General features: G+C 32.8%; 1 protein-coding gene across 6 annotated transcripts in view; it reads left to right on the forward strand.

Moving 5' to 3' along the window:
- LOC128873162 (muscarinic acetylcholine receptor DM1) overlaps positions 1 to 14,343 on the forward strand; it is a 28,620-nt gene extending 14,277 nt beyond the window's left edge. For all 6 annotated transcript variants that reach the window (XM_054116518.1, XM_054116522.1, XM_054116517.1 and 3 more), the window contains 2 exons: positions 3,693 to 4,034; positions 6,911 to 14,343. In XM_054116518.1, the coding sequence (XP_053972493.1) occupies positions 3,693 to 4,034; positions 6,911 to 7,537 (969 nt within the window). In that variant the 3' untranslated portion in view covers positions 7,538 to 14,343. The remainder of the gene's footprint in view (positions 1 to 3,692; positions 4,035 to 6,910) is intronic.
- Positions 14,344 to 16,315: the final 1,972 nt, after the last annotated feature.

Consider the following 16,315-nt stretch of genomic DNA (forward strand, 5'->3'; position numbering starts at 1 on the left):
CGTTAATATCTCCTCAACGAAGCCTCGGACAACATTTTCGCTAAGGAAAAAGTTGTTTCAAATCACCTCCCGAATCACCCCTTTTAAGGACCTCTAACATTTTTGGGACACCCTGTATTTATACAGCTTTTGTACAGCTCTTTCATATTGTGTATTAAGTACACAATCCAAGAGCTGTAAACCTACTATTTGAAATAAATTATTTCAAATAATGCCCAAGTATGCTAAGTCTCTCTCCAGTTACCAAATTCAATCATTTTTTAATACGAATACTACACTCGCTTCTTAATATTGAAAGTACATCTTTCCTCTTGGATACTGGAGCACTTATCACATCGGTAATACATCTTCTATTAATGATTTTGTTTTTTCTAATAACTGACAACGATGTTTAGGCTTTGGATCACACATCATTTTCTGCTCGACTTGCAACCACTTCAGTTCACATGTGTCACCAACAAGATATCACTTAACTCCGACACGCTGATTTTAATGAAACTTATGAGAATCTCGAAAAAAATATTTCGCACTTATTTTTTTTATCGAATGACATCTGTATAATGTAAGAATTGAAATCAGTCCCCAGAGTTTCAGGTGAAAAACACTCACTTTGCCTCGACATACCGAAAATAATGCACTGTAGGGAAAAATCATTCAGAAGAAATTGTATTGTAGAACTGTTTCACACAGAAGTTTCGTCGTAGGGAGTGGATGTGGTTCTCATAAGTAGATACCTTTGCCAGCTATTCCACGAAGGAGCTGTTTTCGCAAGGGTAGCTCAGAGGGTGTAGGAAAAGCACTATGTTATAAAGCATTATTACTGTAAACAGAGCAACTATTCCGAAAGAAGTATTCATGCGACGTGAGTGATAGTGAGTGACTGCGCAACTGTATACGAATAGCGCGGGTCCGCGTTAATACCTAGGGTAGGGGTTCCGCCCGAGCCAATCAGGAAGGATCTACCGATCCGCTTACAATTTGAAATTTGAATATCCGCGCTAGAATCTCAGCAGCGTATCGTTGAAAAACAATTGTATCTAAAATTATGTATTAGTGTTGGAGTATTTATTTATAACAAATTGTACTATTTAATCATACGCGTAATATGTTAATTTGTCTAAACGACATAATAACTCTTTGCACTTGAAACCATCTCGTTGCAAAATGTATAAAAACGAGAATGTCGAACTGTGCAGTTTTTAGATTCTCGTTTAGTTGGAGCTTCAACTTTAACGAGATACATTTCCTACTTTATTTAACACTTCTTGCCTTTTTCATTGTTTTTATAAGGTTACTATATAAAATACTACAGAGGATTACTTCTTTTAATTTGTGAAGTATAATTTAACCTTATTTATAGGATTGAAATTTAACGAGACAATATGATTCGAAACAAGTGTTTTGAAACATATTCAAAACTGCATTATATAATTTTCTATTTTAGTATATATCACAAACGTAGTTCCAGCAGGAAGATGAACAGAAATCAAGCCATTCGATAGTTGAATTTTCAAGTCTATAGTATCGGTAAAAGCGTATACCAACAAATTATAATCGGTACATTTATAAGTTTGTGGATGAGAATATATTTAATAATAAATATACTTTATGTTTAATACGTTTCCAAGTACTTTGGTCTTCATTAATTAACAAACTAGCCTTCAACTAATTCTTACGCGATCGATTAGACACTCCCACAGATAGAGTAATAGTTTTCCTCGATTTATGCAATAGTTTTAATATTTTTTTATTTAGAAAAATGGTGACGTCTTCCCTAAAATGAAGAGACGAACCGTCTTGCTGAAACTACGATTGTCATCTGATATCCAGCGATATATCCTCTAAAACACAGGCGCCTCTTCTTGTTGATAATACAGGTAATTTTTAGAGATTAAGCCATTTTGGAAATTCATTTTTTTGGCTTTTTTACGGATTTTCTTCCTGAAGAGATCAAACATGTACATTTCTCATGTTTGTCACTCTATCCTTTATCGAAGACTAGTTTTTCGATTAATGAACTCTTCGTAAAAATATTTCTTTACATAACTATGTGCGACAACATTCTTCTCAATGAGTACAACATAAGCTACTAATAAATCAAATCTGTTAACGGTGATACTGTTTCGTGACTGCTAGCTTGCTAGCAATTGTACTCTATCGTTTCTGTAATTACACATCTACGAACCTTGTTAATTTGTAACGTTCAGATAAACATCCGTAATTCGAACATTTCCGTGATTCCGTTAACTTTAAAGGAATCATATGAGAATTGCATGTCTGCAGATTACGCATTAGTGTATTCATGTTATAATGAATATACTAGGAATTCACTAGTAGAAATACAAGTACAATAACACTGAGTCAAATATCTAACCAAAACACGCATTTTCGGTATTGGCCGAGGCAAAAGCTACCGCGTGACGAAGGCCGTGAACAAGATAGAGCGAGAGAGCAATAGTATCTATTGACGTAGCGTTAACTTTTGGACACTGGAACCAGGTCACTATTCAGTGACTATTCACTATTATCATTCACTATTATGCAGTGTGACTGCTCGAAAAAAAGGGAGACCCTGGGGACGTTTAGGCGAAGTGAGCTTAATTTCTGTCCCCTCTAGTTTGTAGGTGCTTCGCCAACTTCTGAGCAACGATCAATATATTTTCTTCCTGTTGGCTGACATCTACTTCACTGTAGGTGAAGCCACTCGCTGACGGTACTGTCATTGCGATCGCTACCGTGCCAGGAGGTTGAGTTTAGCTGACCCTCTTTTAGAGTGACCTGATTTTTGTCTTCCTCTTTGGAAGATATAGTGAAGGCATCAAGGCAAAATGGGTCTTTTGGTCTTCCTGCCTCATCTTATAGCTCATTAGATCCGATCCTTGGTTGTTTTAACAACTTCTCGTTTTCTATGACTTTAAACTACAGCAATAGGTTGCATTAAGCTCGTATACTACTCCATGGTGCTGATACAAACCCATAATCAAATGATACTGAAAAATTCAAAAGGAAATTTATTCCCTTCCTACTAAGAGGTTCTGCATAAAAAATGAGAAAAACAATATTCATACTGTTTTAGTATCGACTTCAAATGACATGCTTTGGTAAACACTTCTTATATCTTCGAGTACGCATAATAAAAATCTTGGCTTATATAAACTCAGATATGTTATATTAATTTACAATATATCATATCATTGAACATAGATTCGTTCGAGCTCACAGTATGGTATAATGTTCTTTCATAAAACAGTGACATGAATATTCCTCATGAACAAAATAATAACATAATTGCCATTACAATGTCAATTTAAAACTCTTTCCTGGTATCTCTGTTATATTTGATAAGAATCTGCTGAATCACAATTTTGTCACATCAGGATTTATATATATAATCCATGTAACTTTTTTTCACACATTGACAAATATTCTTGAAAATTTCTGGTAGGAGTAAATGTTATTTAGATCATTGGAGACTACATAATCAAACATGTATCGTGGTATTTATTTTTGTGAGTTCATCAAAATTGATAAATTTCATTTAAATTCATTTCCTTTGATGCTTCACTTTCAGAATTAATTTCTTCAATTTTTCAGTGAAAAATCACTGTCGTCCATGCATGGGTGACATGGCGACCAACGTGTTAAATTAGGTACATCGCACAAGTTAATATTTCTTTACGTTTCTGTTACAGAAACATAGACCTTTTTCGTGGATGTGGCTCAAAGTGTGGTGCATCGCCTGGTGGCTAAGCGGTCGCGACGACGACGACGACGACGACGATGACGACGATGACGATGACGACGATATCGAGGGCGCGGAGAGTAGCCGTACAGGGCAAGGCTATGACGAAGCTATAACGCCACTATCAGCAGAAACTCCTCTTACTGGTACGGTGTCTCGATCTGCTTCTATAAGTGGAATTCATTCTACAACTCTAACTATTGACAAAAGCATCAGTATTGCTGACAACCACGAGTACAGAAAGTCAGGGAAAGTCGGTGAATTATCAACGACAAGCATCTCCAGTGATTCTGTACGTTAAAGTTTTTGCAATTTCTGAGGCTGTTGCATGCTATCGATTCGCATGTTTCATTATTGTCAGGGGGTTTTGTTATTATTGCATGAGAACTAGAGTAATTTCGACAATGCCTAGTTAATATGAAGACAATCATGGTAGTATTGCTGCGATACAGTGATGAGCAAAATCGTAATCGCAAATACGAATACGATTCTAATCGAATGTTTTCGAGTTGTGATTACGGTTACGATTGTAATTGCATCTCTCCGAGTTGTGATTACGAATACGACCGTATTTTTAAAGGTTTACAGCCATAGAAATTCTTTACCTCAAAACCGACATCAGATTCGCGTTCCTTATATTAAAAAACATAGAAAACCATGCTTTCGTCAATATAAAATTTTTTTTAAAAAAGTTACCCTATGCAGGCTCTGTTCTATGGGCACGAATTTTAATTGAAAATTTTTCATTTTTGATTTCGACGAATGTATGGTTTTCTAAGTTTTTTGGGACGAGGAACACGAATCTGAAGTCGGTTTCGAGGTAAAGAATTTAAAAGTACGGTCGTAATTGCAGAAAAATTTGCGATTACGATTGTAATCGTATTCGTAATCACAACTCGGAAAGATGCGATTACAATTACGATTGTAATCGTATTCGTAATCGCAACTCGAAAATATTCGATTACGATTTTGTCCATCACTGCTGTGATATTATATATTCTAAGAATCGTTTATTTACACTATTTAGATCCGACCAACCAGTCCCAAAAAATTGAAAATGAAATTATAATCCACAGACTAGAAAATGTAAATATGAAGAATAATTTTACTATACTGGCTGAATAACGTCAGTTTAATAAGTAAAACGTGATTTATCCTATCGACTGACAATGTGTTTAATATACAATATACAACGTGTACCTTGTACATTCAATCCCTATATGGGATTATATAGCTTCAATACTGACGGAACGTCACAACGCTTTTCTAAGAGGACTAAAGCGCTACCAATGTTTCGTTAACAATGATATGTCGAACAATGATGCTGCTATCACCTATTAGTTGAATAAAGAGAACGAAATGGTTTTTAGATTCAACTAACGTAACATTTTAGAAAATCACTTTTAATGGAAACATACACTTTGTATTGTTGCTATTAAATCCTCCAATGGAAGTACTTTAATGAACATTCATAACTACTACTTATTTTGTTGTTTGTCCCAGTAATATAAATATTATTGTGTTCCGTAGAATGTCTACACAATATCTCATGTTTATTATAGATGAATATATTTAGGAAGTGAATCTGTGAAACCTACTTTCTGAAGGTTAAAGGACTTCAAGGGACACTCCTGAATGTGCGTGGAGACGTGCTAGGCGGAAACACCACGATCATCTGAAGATAAACGCCGTTTTCTAACTTGAACCAAATTTTTTATTTTTAAATTTAACTAAAGACTCATATAAACCAAATATCATTGCAATAATTTACACGGTTCCAAAGTTACACTATTTACAGAGATCCCCAGTGCAAACAGGTAACCCTTTGACTGTGTATACAGGGTGTCTCAGAATTAGTGTAAGAACCGGAAATGGCGGGTAGCTGAGACGATTCTGAACCACAATTTCCTTTGCATAAATGTCGGATGGTGCTTCATTTTTTAATTATTAATGAAACACCATCCGACATTTTTGCAAAGGAAATTGTGGTTCAGAATCGTCTCAGTTACCCCCCATTTCCGGTTCTTACACTAATTCTAGGACACCTTGTATTAGACACCTTGTATATTCGTATATTCCTCAAAAATTAGATTCAGAGAAACTTTTAAATTCTCCAAATCAGTTTTCAAACAATATCACCTTACAGAAAATGTCAGGTCGAATTTTGTTTATAATTACAATTCATTTATTTGACGTGTTTAGTTTGACAAATAAAAATAAAAAAAAAAAAAAAAACGTTTTTTCCCCCGAAATTCAATTACATTTAAAATATAAATCGCTGTAACTTGGCTGAACGTCATCGAAATTCTTTCAAATTTCGTACAGGTACGTAGTAGGATCCTGGGATGCCTATCAATCTATCGAAAAGACAAAAATCCATTACTGTTTAGTAATATTTAATTGCCAACGAGTCAGCTAATAATGCTTTTCATTCTCACCGTTGCAAATATAATCGAATTTCAGGAAAAAGCCTTCTATTTAATTTTTATTTCCGAAGCTAAACGTCGTGCGAATAAACTATAAACATAAACAAGTTTTATCTCGTCATTCTCACAGTTGCAAATGTAATCGAATTTCAGGAAAAAGCCTTCTAACTATTTAATTCTTATTTCCGAAGCTAAACGTCGTGCGAATAAACTATAAACATAAAAAAGTTTCATCTCGTTATTCTCACAGTTGCAAATGTAATCGAATTTCAGGAAAAAGCCTTCTAACTATTTAATTTTTATTTCCGAAGCTAAACGTCGTGCGAATAAACTATAAACATAAAAAAGTTTCATCTCGTCATTCTCACAGTTGCGAATGCAATCGAATTTCTGGAAGGCTTTCTAACTATTTAATTTTTATTTCTGAAACTAAACGTCGTGCGAATAAACTGTAAACATAAAAAAGTTTCATCTCGTCATCCTCTATAAGGTGATATTTTTTTAAAATTCGACCGTTCTAGCCCCTTATAATTTCCAGCAAAAATCGTCCCGCAGTCAAAGGGTTGATATAAAATTTGTTCGTTGACCTTCGTTTTGTCCGCAGTCCACCTTTTACCTTGTACATTCGGTTACATCTTTCGAAATCCTTTAACGAATCTAAATGTGATATCAATAGAATGAAGAGATTATTTAAGCGCTGTGTTAACTCGTACAATATGGTGTAATGAAATTTTCTACGTAGGTCTACACAATTCTAATCCAGCTACCAAAGCGAGACGGCAGCGGTATAGGGAAATACCCGGAAGGGCTGAGCATAAAAATGTACCACGACGAAGCTGTGCCGTGTCAACTTCACAGCATGATCGAGAATGCCGACGAGAAAAACGGAAAGATATTTCGTCTAGGAGGTACGTTATCGAGCCCACCGTCGATAATCAGGAGACCATCGCAAATGCATGATATAAGAATACCTTTGAATACGAAGAACATTCCGAAAGCATTAGCAAGTAAGGAAACCGCGAACAAAACTGCGGACAAAAAGAAAACGAAAATACAGGACAAGAAAAGTGAACGAAAAGCGGCAAAGACTTTATCGGCCATATTACTGGCGTTCATCATCACTTGGACACCGTACAATATTCTTGTCCTGATCAAATCTATCACAGCCTGCTCGTGGTACATACCACAGGAACTCTGGGACTTTTTTTATTACCTTTGTTACATTAATAGTACTGTGAATCCGATGTGTTATGCTCTCTGTAATGCGGCTTTCCGAAGAACCTATGTGAGAATCCTCAAGTGTAAGTGGCATAACAGAAACAGGAGTGGCGTGTTCACGCAACACAATTTAAAGAACAATTCCATTTGAGAAAAGAGGAAAACTTGACGAAACAAATTTCACGCATGATGCGTTCACTTTATACAGGATGTAATATGTGGGAATCAATTTACAGCATTTTAAAACAGTAAATTACGGTTTCTATAAACGAATGTCTGGCTTCGTTTTGTTTACAAGTTGTAAGTGACTTTATGTTTCGGTAATACTTGGAGAAATTGTAAATACAATCTTGCCTTCGAAAGTTATGTCAGGTTTGTATATTGGACTATCGATGGCCAGGTCAGTTTGAAATAATAATAATTACAGGCCATTACGGATGGGAAATCTTTCGTATAACATGAAACATTACTGTTGTATTACGACGTCCTTTGTAAAACTATTTTAAACAAAGTTTTATTGACTCCGAGGGTAACGGAGATATTCGAGGCGATCAAAGTTATTACTCTATTTGTAGCACTCGAATTGAATTGAATCGAATCAAATAGGACTTTCTCATTTTGTAATTCAAGGCTTCGTTATCAAGATATAAACACAGTTCAAGTAAAAAGTTGAAAACTTGTAAAAACCTGGGTGATAACTAGACTGCGGAACGTGATGCAAAATAAAATCTTTGTAAACGTACCTAGACAAATGAAACCTAAATAAGAATTAACTTTATTCTGCAAATATTAGAATATGAACTCTACTTTCGATATTTTTTATATTATTGCATACTGTGTGCATTTTGTACATTAAAATTTCCTATAAATGCATAAAGATCCGCAGTCTCGTGATAACAGTTGACATAGACACAAATGTCTCATTTGTGAGTGCATTTTGTTCTCAATTACATTATTAACCCTTTGCTTTGTACGTTGAGTGAGACTCGACAGAACTGAAATCAGAAAACTGTTTCTATCTAGATAATGAAGCTACACATTATGAAACAGCAAAGGACTCTTTGATCTCATTGCACATATGGAATTAATTTTGATAAACGTGGAAGGAAGGAAAGCACGTACGCTTATATATGAATTGAAGGCATACTTGTAGGAAAGGTATTGTTGTATATTTTAGTGAACAGTATGAGAAATCCTACCACACACCAATGGTTCATTCTTGTGGTTACTACTTTAGATTTCACTCTTTTGCTTGCTTGCTTGCTTGACTAATTTTTTAACAGTATTAAGGTCATGCAGGTCTGGTTTATTTTGATACTATTCTATACAAAACATATTTACTGTCGCTGGAAGGGATCTTGTGAGGTCGTAAAGTCGGTTGGACATCGATCTTTACAACTTAAGTCGACCGCAATTAGTAGTCTGACACCTTATAAAGTACACTCTGATACTTTTCTTTTAAGGAGTTTCAATTTTTTCATTTTTCTTTAATTTTTTTATTTCCAAAGGTTCCTTTTCTTTGGATGGATATCTTTTAACAAATTGTAGCATGATTGAATCAGCAATTTGTAAAATTACTCTACTTATTGAAGATACTGTGGTAGGTAGGAAGTTAGTTAACCAATCATCGTCAAGAGTTTTTTATTATTCCAGTTTGGAGAAACTCGAGATACTCGTAATAAAACATATTTAGTCTTGGGGCTCCGTGGTGCAACTTGGGCATGTACAACTTAGAATCGCGACATCCCTGTCGTCCGAGGGATCAGTTTACCTGTGCCAATAAAGCAATAACTACTGTTTCGGTTTACGACCTCACAAGATCCCTTCCAGCGACTATACAGTGGGTGCAAAAAGTATTCGTACACCAATCAATTTCCAAAAAAAACTGTGTAAAATTGTAATTTATGAACTTATTTCTTATGAACAATGACATTCTACATATTCTCTGAAATCTCTAGAATAGATAGATTACAAAAAAGATAGCTATTTATGTAAGTTGCGAAATTAACAAGAAAAAAACAATTAATCGATGGAAATGTTGAAGCAATAAGTATTCGCACAACTGTTTAAAAGTACTTTCCTGTAAATTTGATGATTTCTAATTCGCACGGAGCAATAAACTAATGTGTTTACTGTACAAACTCTACTGTAAATGGTTCGTCATAAGAATCATACAAATACTTATTGCTTCTATACTTTTATCCACTTTTTGCATTTTTTTGTTAATTTCACAAATTGTATTAACTAGTAAATGTTGTTTGGACTATATCTATCTTAGAGACTTCCGAGAATATGTAAGATACCATTGATTATAAAAAAAAAAGTTAAGAAACTACAATATCACAGAAAAGTTTTTTGGGAAATTGATCGGTGTACGAATACGTTCTACATCCACTGTACATACTTTTCTCTCTTCTATTTTCTCTTATTGCTCTATTCCTTGGCTTAATAGCCTTACAAGGAGCTAGGGTACCTCGGGTTCGCCAAACCCGTACTACAGCTGTGATTAAACACAGCTATAGCCCCTGAGGGTTCGTTCGCATCGTTGTAAAATCAACTGATGTGCCCATCCCGATGTAAACTTTAGCATGGTACAGTTTTACAGATCACTGCATTTCGTTCTTCTAATAAGAGCACTGACAAGGACTTGATATACTATAATTCTGCCAAGATACAATGTTTAGATAATAGACAACGGGAATGTAGATCAAATATTGGATGTTGTTTATAAATAATTAACACGTTCAACGCCGCGTCACCCATATATATTAAAAAATGAACTTTGAAGATCAGGCGTTAAGGAAAACAAGTCTGTATAGAATTCGCGAAATTTGCTCGAATTGTAAAACTAATTGCTAACGTAAATGTTAGATTGTATAGTTTCTAATTGTACGAGAAGAAAATTTTAGCTTAGTAAGAATTTTTATGAGTATGTCTGGTACTGAAAGTGTTTAACGAAAATAGATACAATTTCTGGAAGTACTGCTGAAATTAAAAACTCGCTACGAACTGGAAATAAAATGATGTTATGTTTATAAAAAACATACTTTACTGTTTCAAAGTAACGATTTCATCGGCAAAGTGGTCCCCACATTTTTTTACGCACTGTATATAATAATTATTAGAAGAACATCATATTTTCAATCCGAGGTTACGTTTGACCAAGAATATTTCTCGAATAATGATAGATATTTATTTGTACGTCATCGTAACAATAATTAACGACGAAACCGACTCAAAAGCGAAAGGAATTTTTCATTTATACCGCTGGAAATCGAAAGAAGTTCTGCACAAGGATGCAAATTGCATCGTGCAATTACAACAGCTTGGATTTTCATATTTGAGGCAATGCAACGCAAATACTGCCATGAAAATAATCTTTATAAATATACTTCTGAACCGTACAAAGGAAAGACAAAAAAAAAAGAAAAAAAAGAAAGGGAAAGATATTTAGCACGTTCGTAACAATGCTGAATGTATGACTAGACTCCAATGGTATTTGTGCGACAGTATGAAATCGCATTATTTTACCGTAAATGAATCGTCTTTCCCTAGTTCGCGGGATAAAGTTAGCTTTCGTATATACAAACGCAATTGTTGTAAACTGATACGCGCCAGAATTAACGCAACACGAATCATTGAATATCAAATCAGGTTACAAAATAAAAATTAAGGGAATCTTACGATTTTTCTACGAACACGTTCTCGTTAACTGTCGTGTATACGAATTAATTCGATCAACAAAGCTGCGAACAAATAATCACCAACTTCCAGCTGAATTAGACTCATTGTAAAAATTGGAATGTAACAAACAATTTATTATTATAGGACCACTTTTGTTTTTTAGAAAGAAAGATACAAATAATATTTTCGTTATTTAAAAAATGGAGCAGCGTGACATGGAAGTTTTGGAGGACAAGGTGATTATCATTCCTTGTTGTCGATACTGATAGATTAAGAAAGCTCACTCTGTTCCGTGAACATTTTACAAAGCTACACCGCACAAAACAAAATCTATTCGAATTCTAAGGAAAAGTTAATGACAGGCATTTTTTGTGCGTTTTATTAAAAAAAAAAGAAAAAAAAAAGTAACGCACTCAATGTACATTTTAAATAGTAGTCCAGTTGTAAATGAATGTTTTAAGTGTTATTAGTCATGGCGAACCAAACAAGCGTTATTATAAATAGAGAATGTCGCAGTATAAAAGCAACAAACTGAGTGAAAAGCGCTACATTAACTTTTTCGTATTAAGTAACATTGTAATCACACGTGCCAAATGAAACTTTAAGGTATTGATGAATTAAGAAATGAATTTAATAAATGTGTCCTTTCAAACGTTTACTTACTGAATTAAATAAAATAAATTAAAGTATCGATATATACATATATATATATATACATATAAGCAGAGATTAAAGATAACTTGGAAGTTAAGAAATTTTCTTTTTAAATTACAAAATCTCTGACAACACGAAGATTTATATTCGACTGTTTTGCAGACAGTTTAATACAGAGAAACGATACTTTGCCTTTCAAATGTTAGAAAAACTCTAGAAATCAGAGGAAATCAAAAATTTTAGAAACATTTCAATGTTAAAACAACCCGCATATTTTTTGTAATATAATTGAGTTAAATAGACTCACACAGACATTACAAATATTTTCACCGGTGAAAGAATTGTGTTTTAAACATTCTTTAATTTAGAGTTTGTTCTTCCTCATATTGCAATTTTCATTTCTTGTAACGCAAAATAATAATTTTATTTTTTCTCTAGCAAACTACACAATATATTAATTTTGTTATATTGATTTAATACAATCAATACTGTTATGGAGCTTTCTCAATATGGAGCATTATCATTTGGAAAATAATTCTAATACTGATTTCTTTAATATAGAAAGCAAGAGAACAACAAGTTATAAGTTAAAGAAAGTACATAAACAATAATAACGTTATCCGTAATATCACTGTTACTATTACTATCACTAACACTGTCACTGTCACTGTCACTGACACTGCCACTGTCATTGTTGTTGTGATTATTTATAATAACGTTAATAATATCGTTATTATTGTTTATTCCATTGGTTACGTATTTTACATGCATCTCATTATTTAAAACGAAAAATACATTGATAAAGTCATTAATTATCTTTAAAGTGTTGTATGGAGGGCGATCAAATACATAAATAACATAAGTTCATCTAATTCAAATATTTTCTTTGTCAAGTTAACACTGCACATCCATATATGTATTGTAAATGATCATTTATGTAATTATTTTATGTACAATCAAGTGACTACTCATAACAAAAACTCACTTCACACATAATACGTTCACGAGATTACGTTTAACAACAATATTCTTTGAATAAGAGTTTATAAATTTTTGCCAATACATACTTGAAGCTAGTTCCATAATATTATCAAATATTTTAATGGAATTTGATTGAAATCCTGTGATATTACAGTAAAATAACTATTATACTAAATTAAATTGTTTTAAGAATATTATCAAGTACAAATTTATTATACGAGTTTATAGAAACTTGAAATTGTTAGAAACAGGGACTAAATTTTCGTACTTTAAAAAGTGAATCTTTCACATGTATTTCTCCCATTAATAAATTGCATTTAAAAATAATCTAACAGGAACAATATAATTATTCTCGAAGCATTCATCTATTTTTAACATAACAATTTAATAAAAATTTTACTAAAATTTCTTAATTAATTGTACACACTTTTTAAATACTATTTATGTTAATAAATGCTTACTTGTTCGGTTTTTACGATTGACATAAGCGATTTTAATTTCGTGTAACTTTGGTAATTATACTTATGTTTTAATCAACTATGATTCCATTCATTATTAAACAGTTATTATTAAATTATCTAGGATGTGTTACAAGAATACCATTAAACATTACTCAGCAATTTCATTTTATTCTTAAACTTGTAAAGGAATTATAAAACATTAAACAAAATATTGTATGGATATTATGTATGAACCTATTATCATATATTATCGAAACTCAATTACAAAATCAACTATAAAAATTCTCATTCATTAGATCTATTTCCATGTTTTCTCTATAAATATATTCGTTTGTCGATTTTGTTTAAATTTTTGTTATAAAGTGATTTCAAAATACAGTTTACTCAATTTTTAAGTTACGATGTCAATCCATTTAACCAAAGTAATACATGAATACGTTTATTTAAGTGATAAAACTTTTGAAAGTACACACATATTAATGAAGCATACGATCAACTTCCCAGCAGTCGCACTGTTTCAAACAATGGATTAATTCTAGTTTTGCAGAAGGAACAAACATTATTCTAAAATTATAAGGAAAGTTGGTACTTCGTATACTTTAAACGTTTACTTTCTTTATCTTGTAATATTACGGGCAATGTGTATATTTATAAATAGCTATGCGACACGCTCAATATATATTTATAAATACATATGTGACATGCTGAGTACGATATGATCACTGTCGCGACCGCTGAAAAGTTGTCCTATATACAACATATGTACATGTATGTAAATGAAGGCAACTGTTGCCTGTTCAAACACAGGATTCTTGCAGAGAAAAATTATTGTGCATAAAAATTATGCACAATTTCATGTACAGAAAAGTCTGACCTCACAATGTTGTTTAGAATTTTTCTCTGTATATAGAATCGTATATTAAAGTTTCATACAAAATAATTTATTTTTATTAATTATTGAAGTGTATAGTTTTTTTTAAGATACTCCTGTTTACAGTTAACGAACTGATTAAGAATTTATCTTGGGTCGAAAATATCAATTTTATAATCTTTATCGTACAAAGATTCGCAAAGAAAAGTCTTGCACGCAAACAAAATGATTTTTACAAGTTAAAAATTGTATTACTCACGTTTTGCGCGGCAGACTTATAATCTCCTTGTAAAAAAAAAACAAAAACAAACAAACAAACAAAGAAAAAACAAAAAGGAATTTGCCAAAGAAGAAAAGTTACGCACATGAACATCATTAATAATTTGTATTAGTATATCCATATACACGTACATATTCATATGCGTATGCATACGATCGATTGGAAGAGTATGTACCGTGAGATGTGCAAATTTTTTCAGTTAACATTAGTTCAATTTGGGATAGAAAATTTGTATATCGTCTGTACAACTGCAAAGTCTAACTTCTCTATTTTTTGATCATGCAGCTGTTCTCTTATTTACATTAAATGTCTACTTAACTTTTGTACAAAGGTTTTTCAATTTTTGCTATTAAATATACGTAAAATTTTACACCAATCTCATGATTTCATTAAACTATTTTCATTTCGTTTATTTTACTTACAAATAACACATATCCTCAAAAGTGTTGCAATAATGCACCAAACGAATTCAAATAAATTCTTTAATAAATGATTTAACTATCGTAATCACATTAATAATGGTACAATACAAATATATTAGCATGCTACAGCGGATGTGTTCAATTTCAATGACTACAGCCCTTCTCAATCATTTTGGCTGGTCAGGGCTAACAAAAGGTAAACCTATTATGTATCTACTGCTGCTTTTTCAACTGTACGCAGCATGATTGTACGCGAGTCAACCTATGAAGGAAACAACGTGTTCACGACTGTTGACGCAGCGCACTGGTGGGTAAAAACATGAAAAACTGGCAAAAAATAGAAAAAGTTTTCAGATATGCATGCAACTTAAACTATATGGAACTGTAGAGCTGCAGATTCTGAATTTGATAAGACAATTCTAAAATTGAGAATGGCGAGTACAGTATGGCTGACTTGTATGCTTGCAAATAGCATATTTTGTAGCATGACCATATTTTACCTTACACTATTCTAAATTTTGAAATTCCGATATGAGAATCATAATCTCTGCCCCCAAAAATGCATTTACATGAGTCTGATACGTAAGTATCGATGTGCGTGATCTACATGTTGGTATTTCTGAGGGTTTATTGCTCCCAAATTAATACAATTAGCTCACATCTGTGTGCCATAATATTGATGTCATGATTATTACTGGATTATCGGGTCAAATATAGAAGGCATTCTACAAAAACATGATAAAGAGAGGAATAGCTGAATAACATACACAGGGTGCTAAGGAGATGCAACTCTCACTTTCTCTATCTCTCCGTTCCTCTCTCCTACTCTTACGCCCCCCTCCATTTCTATCTTTAGGAATCTATAATAATCACTTTTTATAGTGAACATAAATGATACAATTAAAATCTGTCCGGAAGGATGTAATATAAAGGTGTTTGCAGATGATAAATTGACATATGTAAATGAAGACAGCAGTGCAAAGTTGAATATGAAAATGATTGCCAGTAAGATTAAGTATACGGTCGTTTGGAGTATAAGAAAGGAGCTGAGAGGGAATGTAATGCTAAAATGCCTAGGTAGAACTGAAGTAGAAAGAGTGGAAACGATAAAATACTTAGGCATAGTAATTTGTGATAGGATAAAAATCAAAGATCTCTGTGAGTATACGTTTAAAAAGATTGAGGAAAAAGACAGAGGCTATATTATAATTACGTGTGTTCATTTTTAATATTGTTAATGGGTTGTTGATACAAAAGTCATTAAACAGAATAGAGGTAGTGGGAGAGACAGACAGATGAGACAATCAGGAGATATTGTATTTAAGTTCCAAAAAACAAGGAGTGTGCAAGAGTATGTTTTATGGAGGAGTAAACATGATAAAAGAATGATACAGGAATATGTTATATAGATGGTAACGTATCGTAAGAAATGTGATGAAATCATAGATATAATATTGTTGTCAAATATTTATATATACTATATTGTTACTTTTATTGTAAATAACTGAGGAAGCTAATAAAGATCAATCAATCTAAAAATATATCCCTTGCAAATGTCTCTCTCCCTCTCTATTCT

This window comes from Hylaeus volcanicus, chromosome 3, assembly GCF_026283585.1.
Source record: "Hylaeus volcanicus isolate JK05 chromosome 3, UHH_iyHylVolc1.0_haploid, whole genome shotgun sequence".
NCBI lineage: Eukaryota > Metazoa > Arthropoda > Insecta > Hymenoptera > Colletidae > Hylaeus > Hylaeus volcanicus.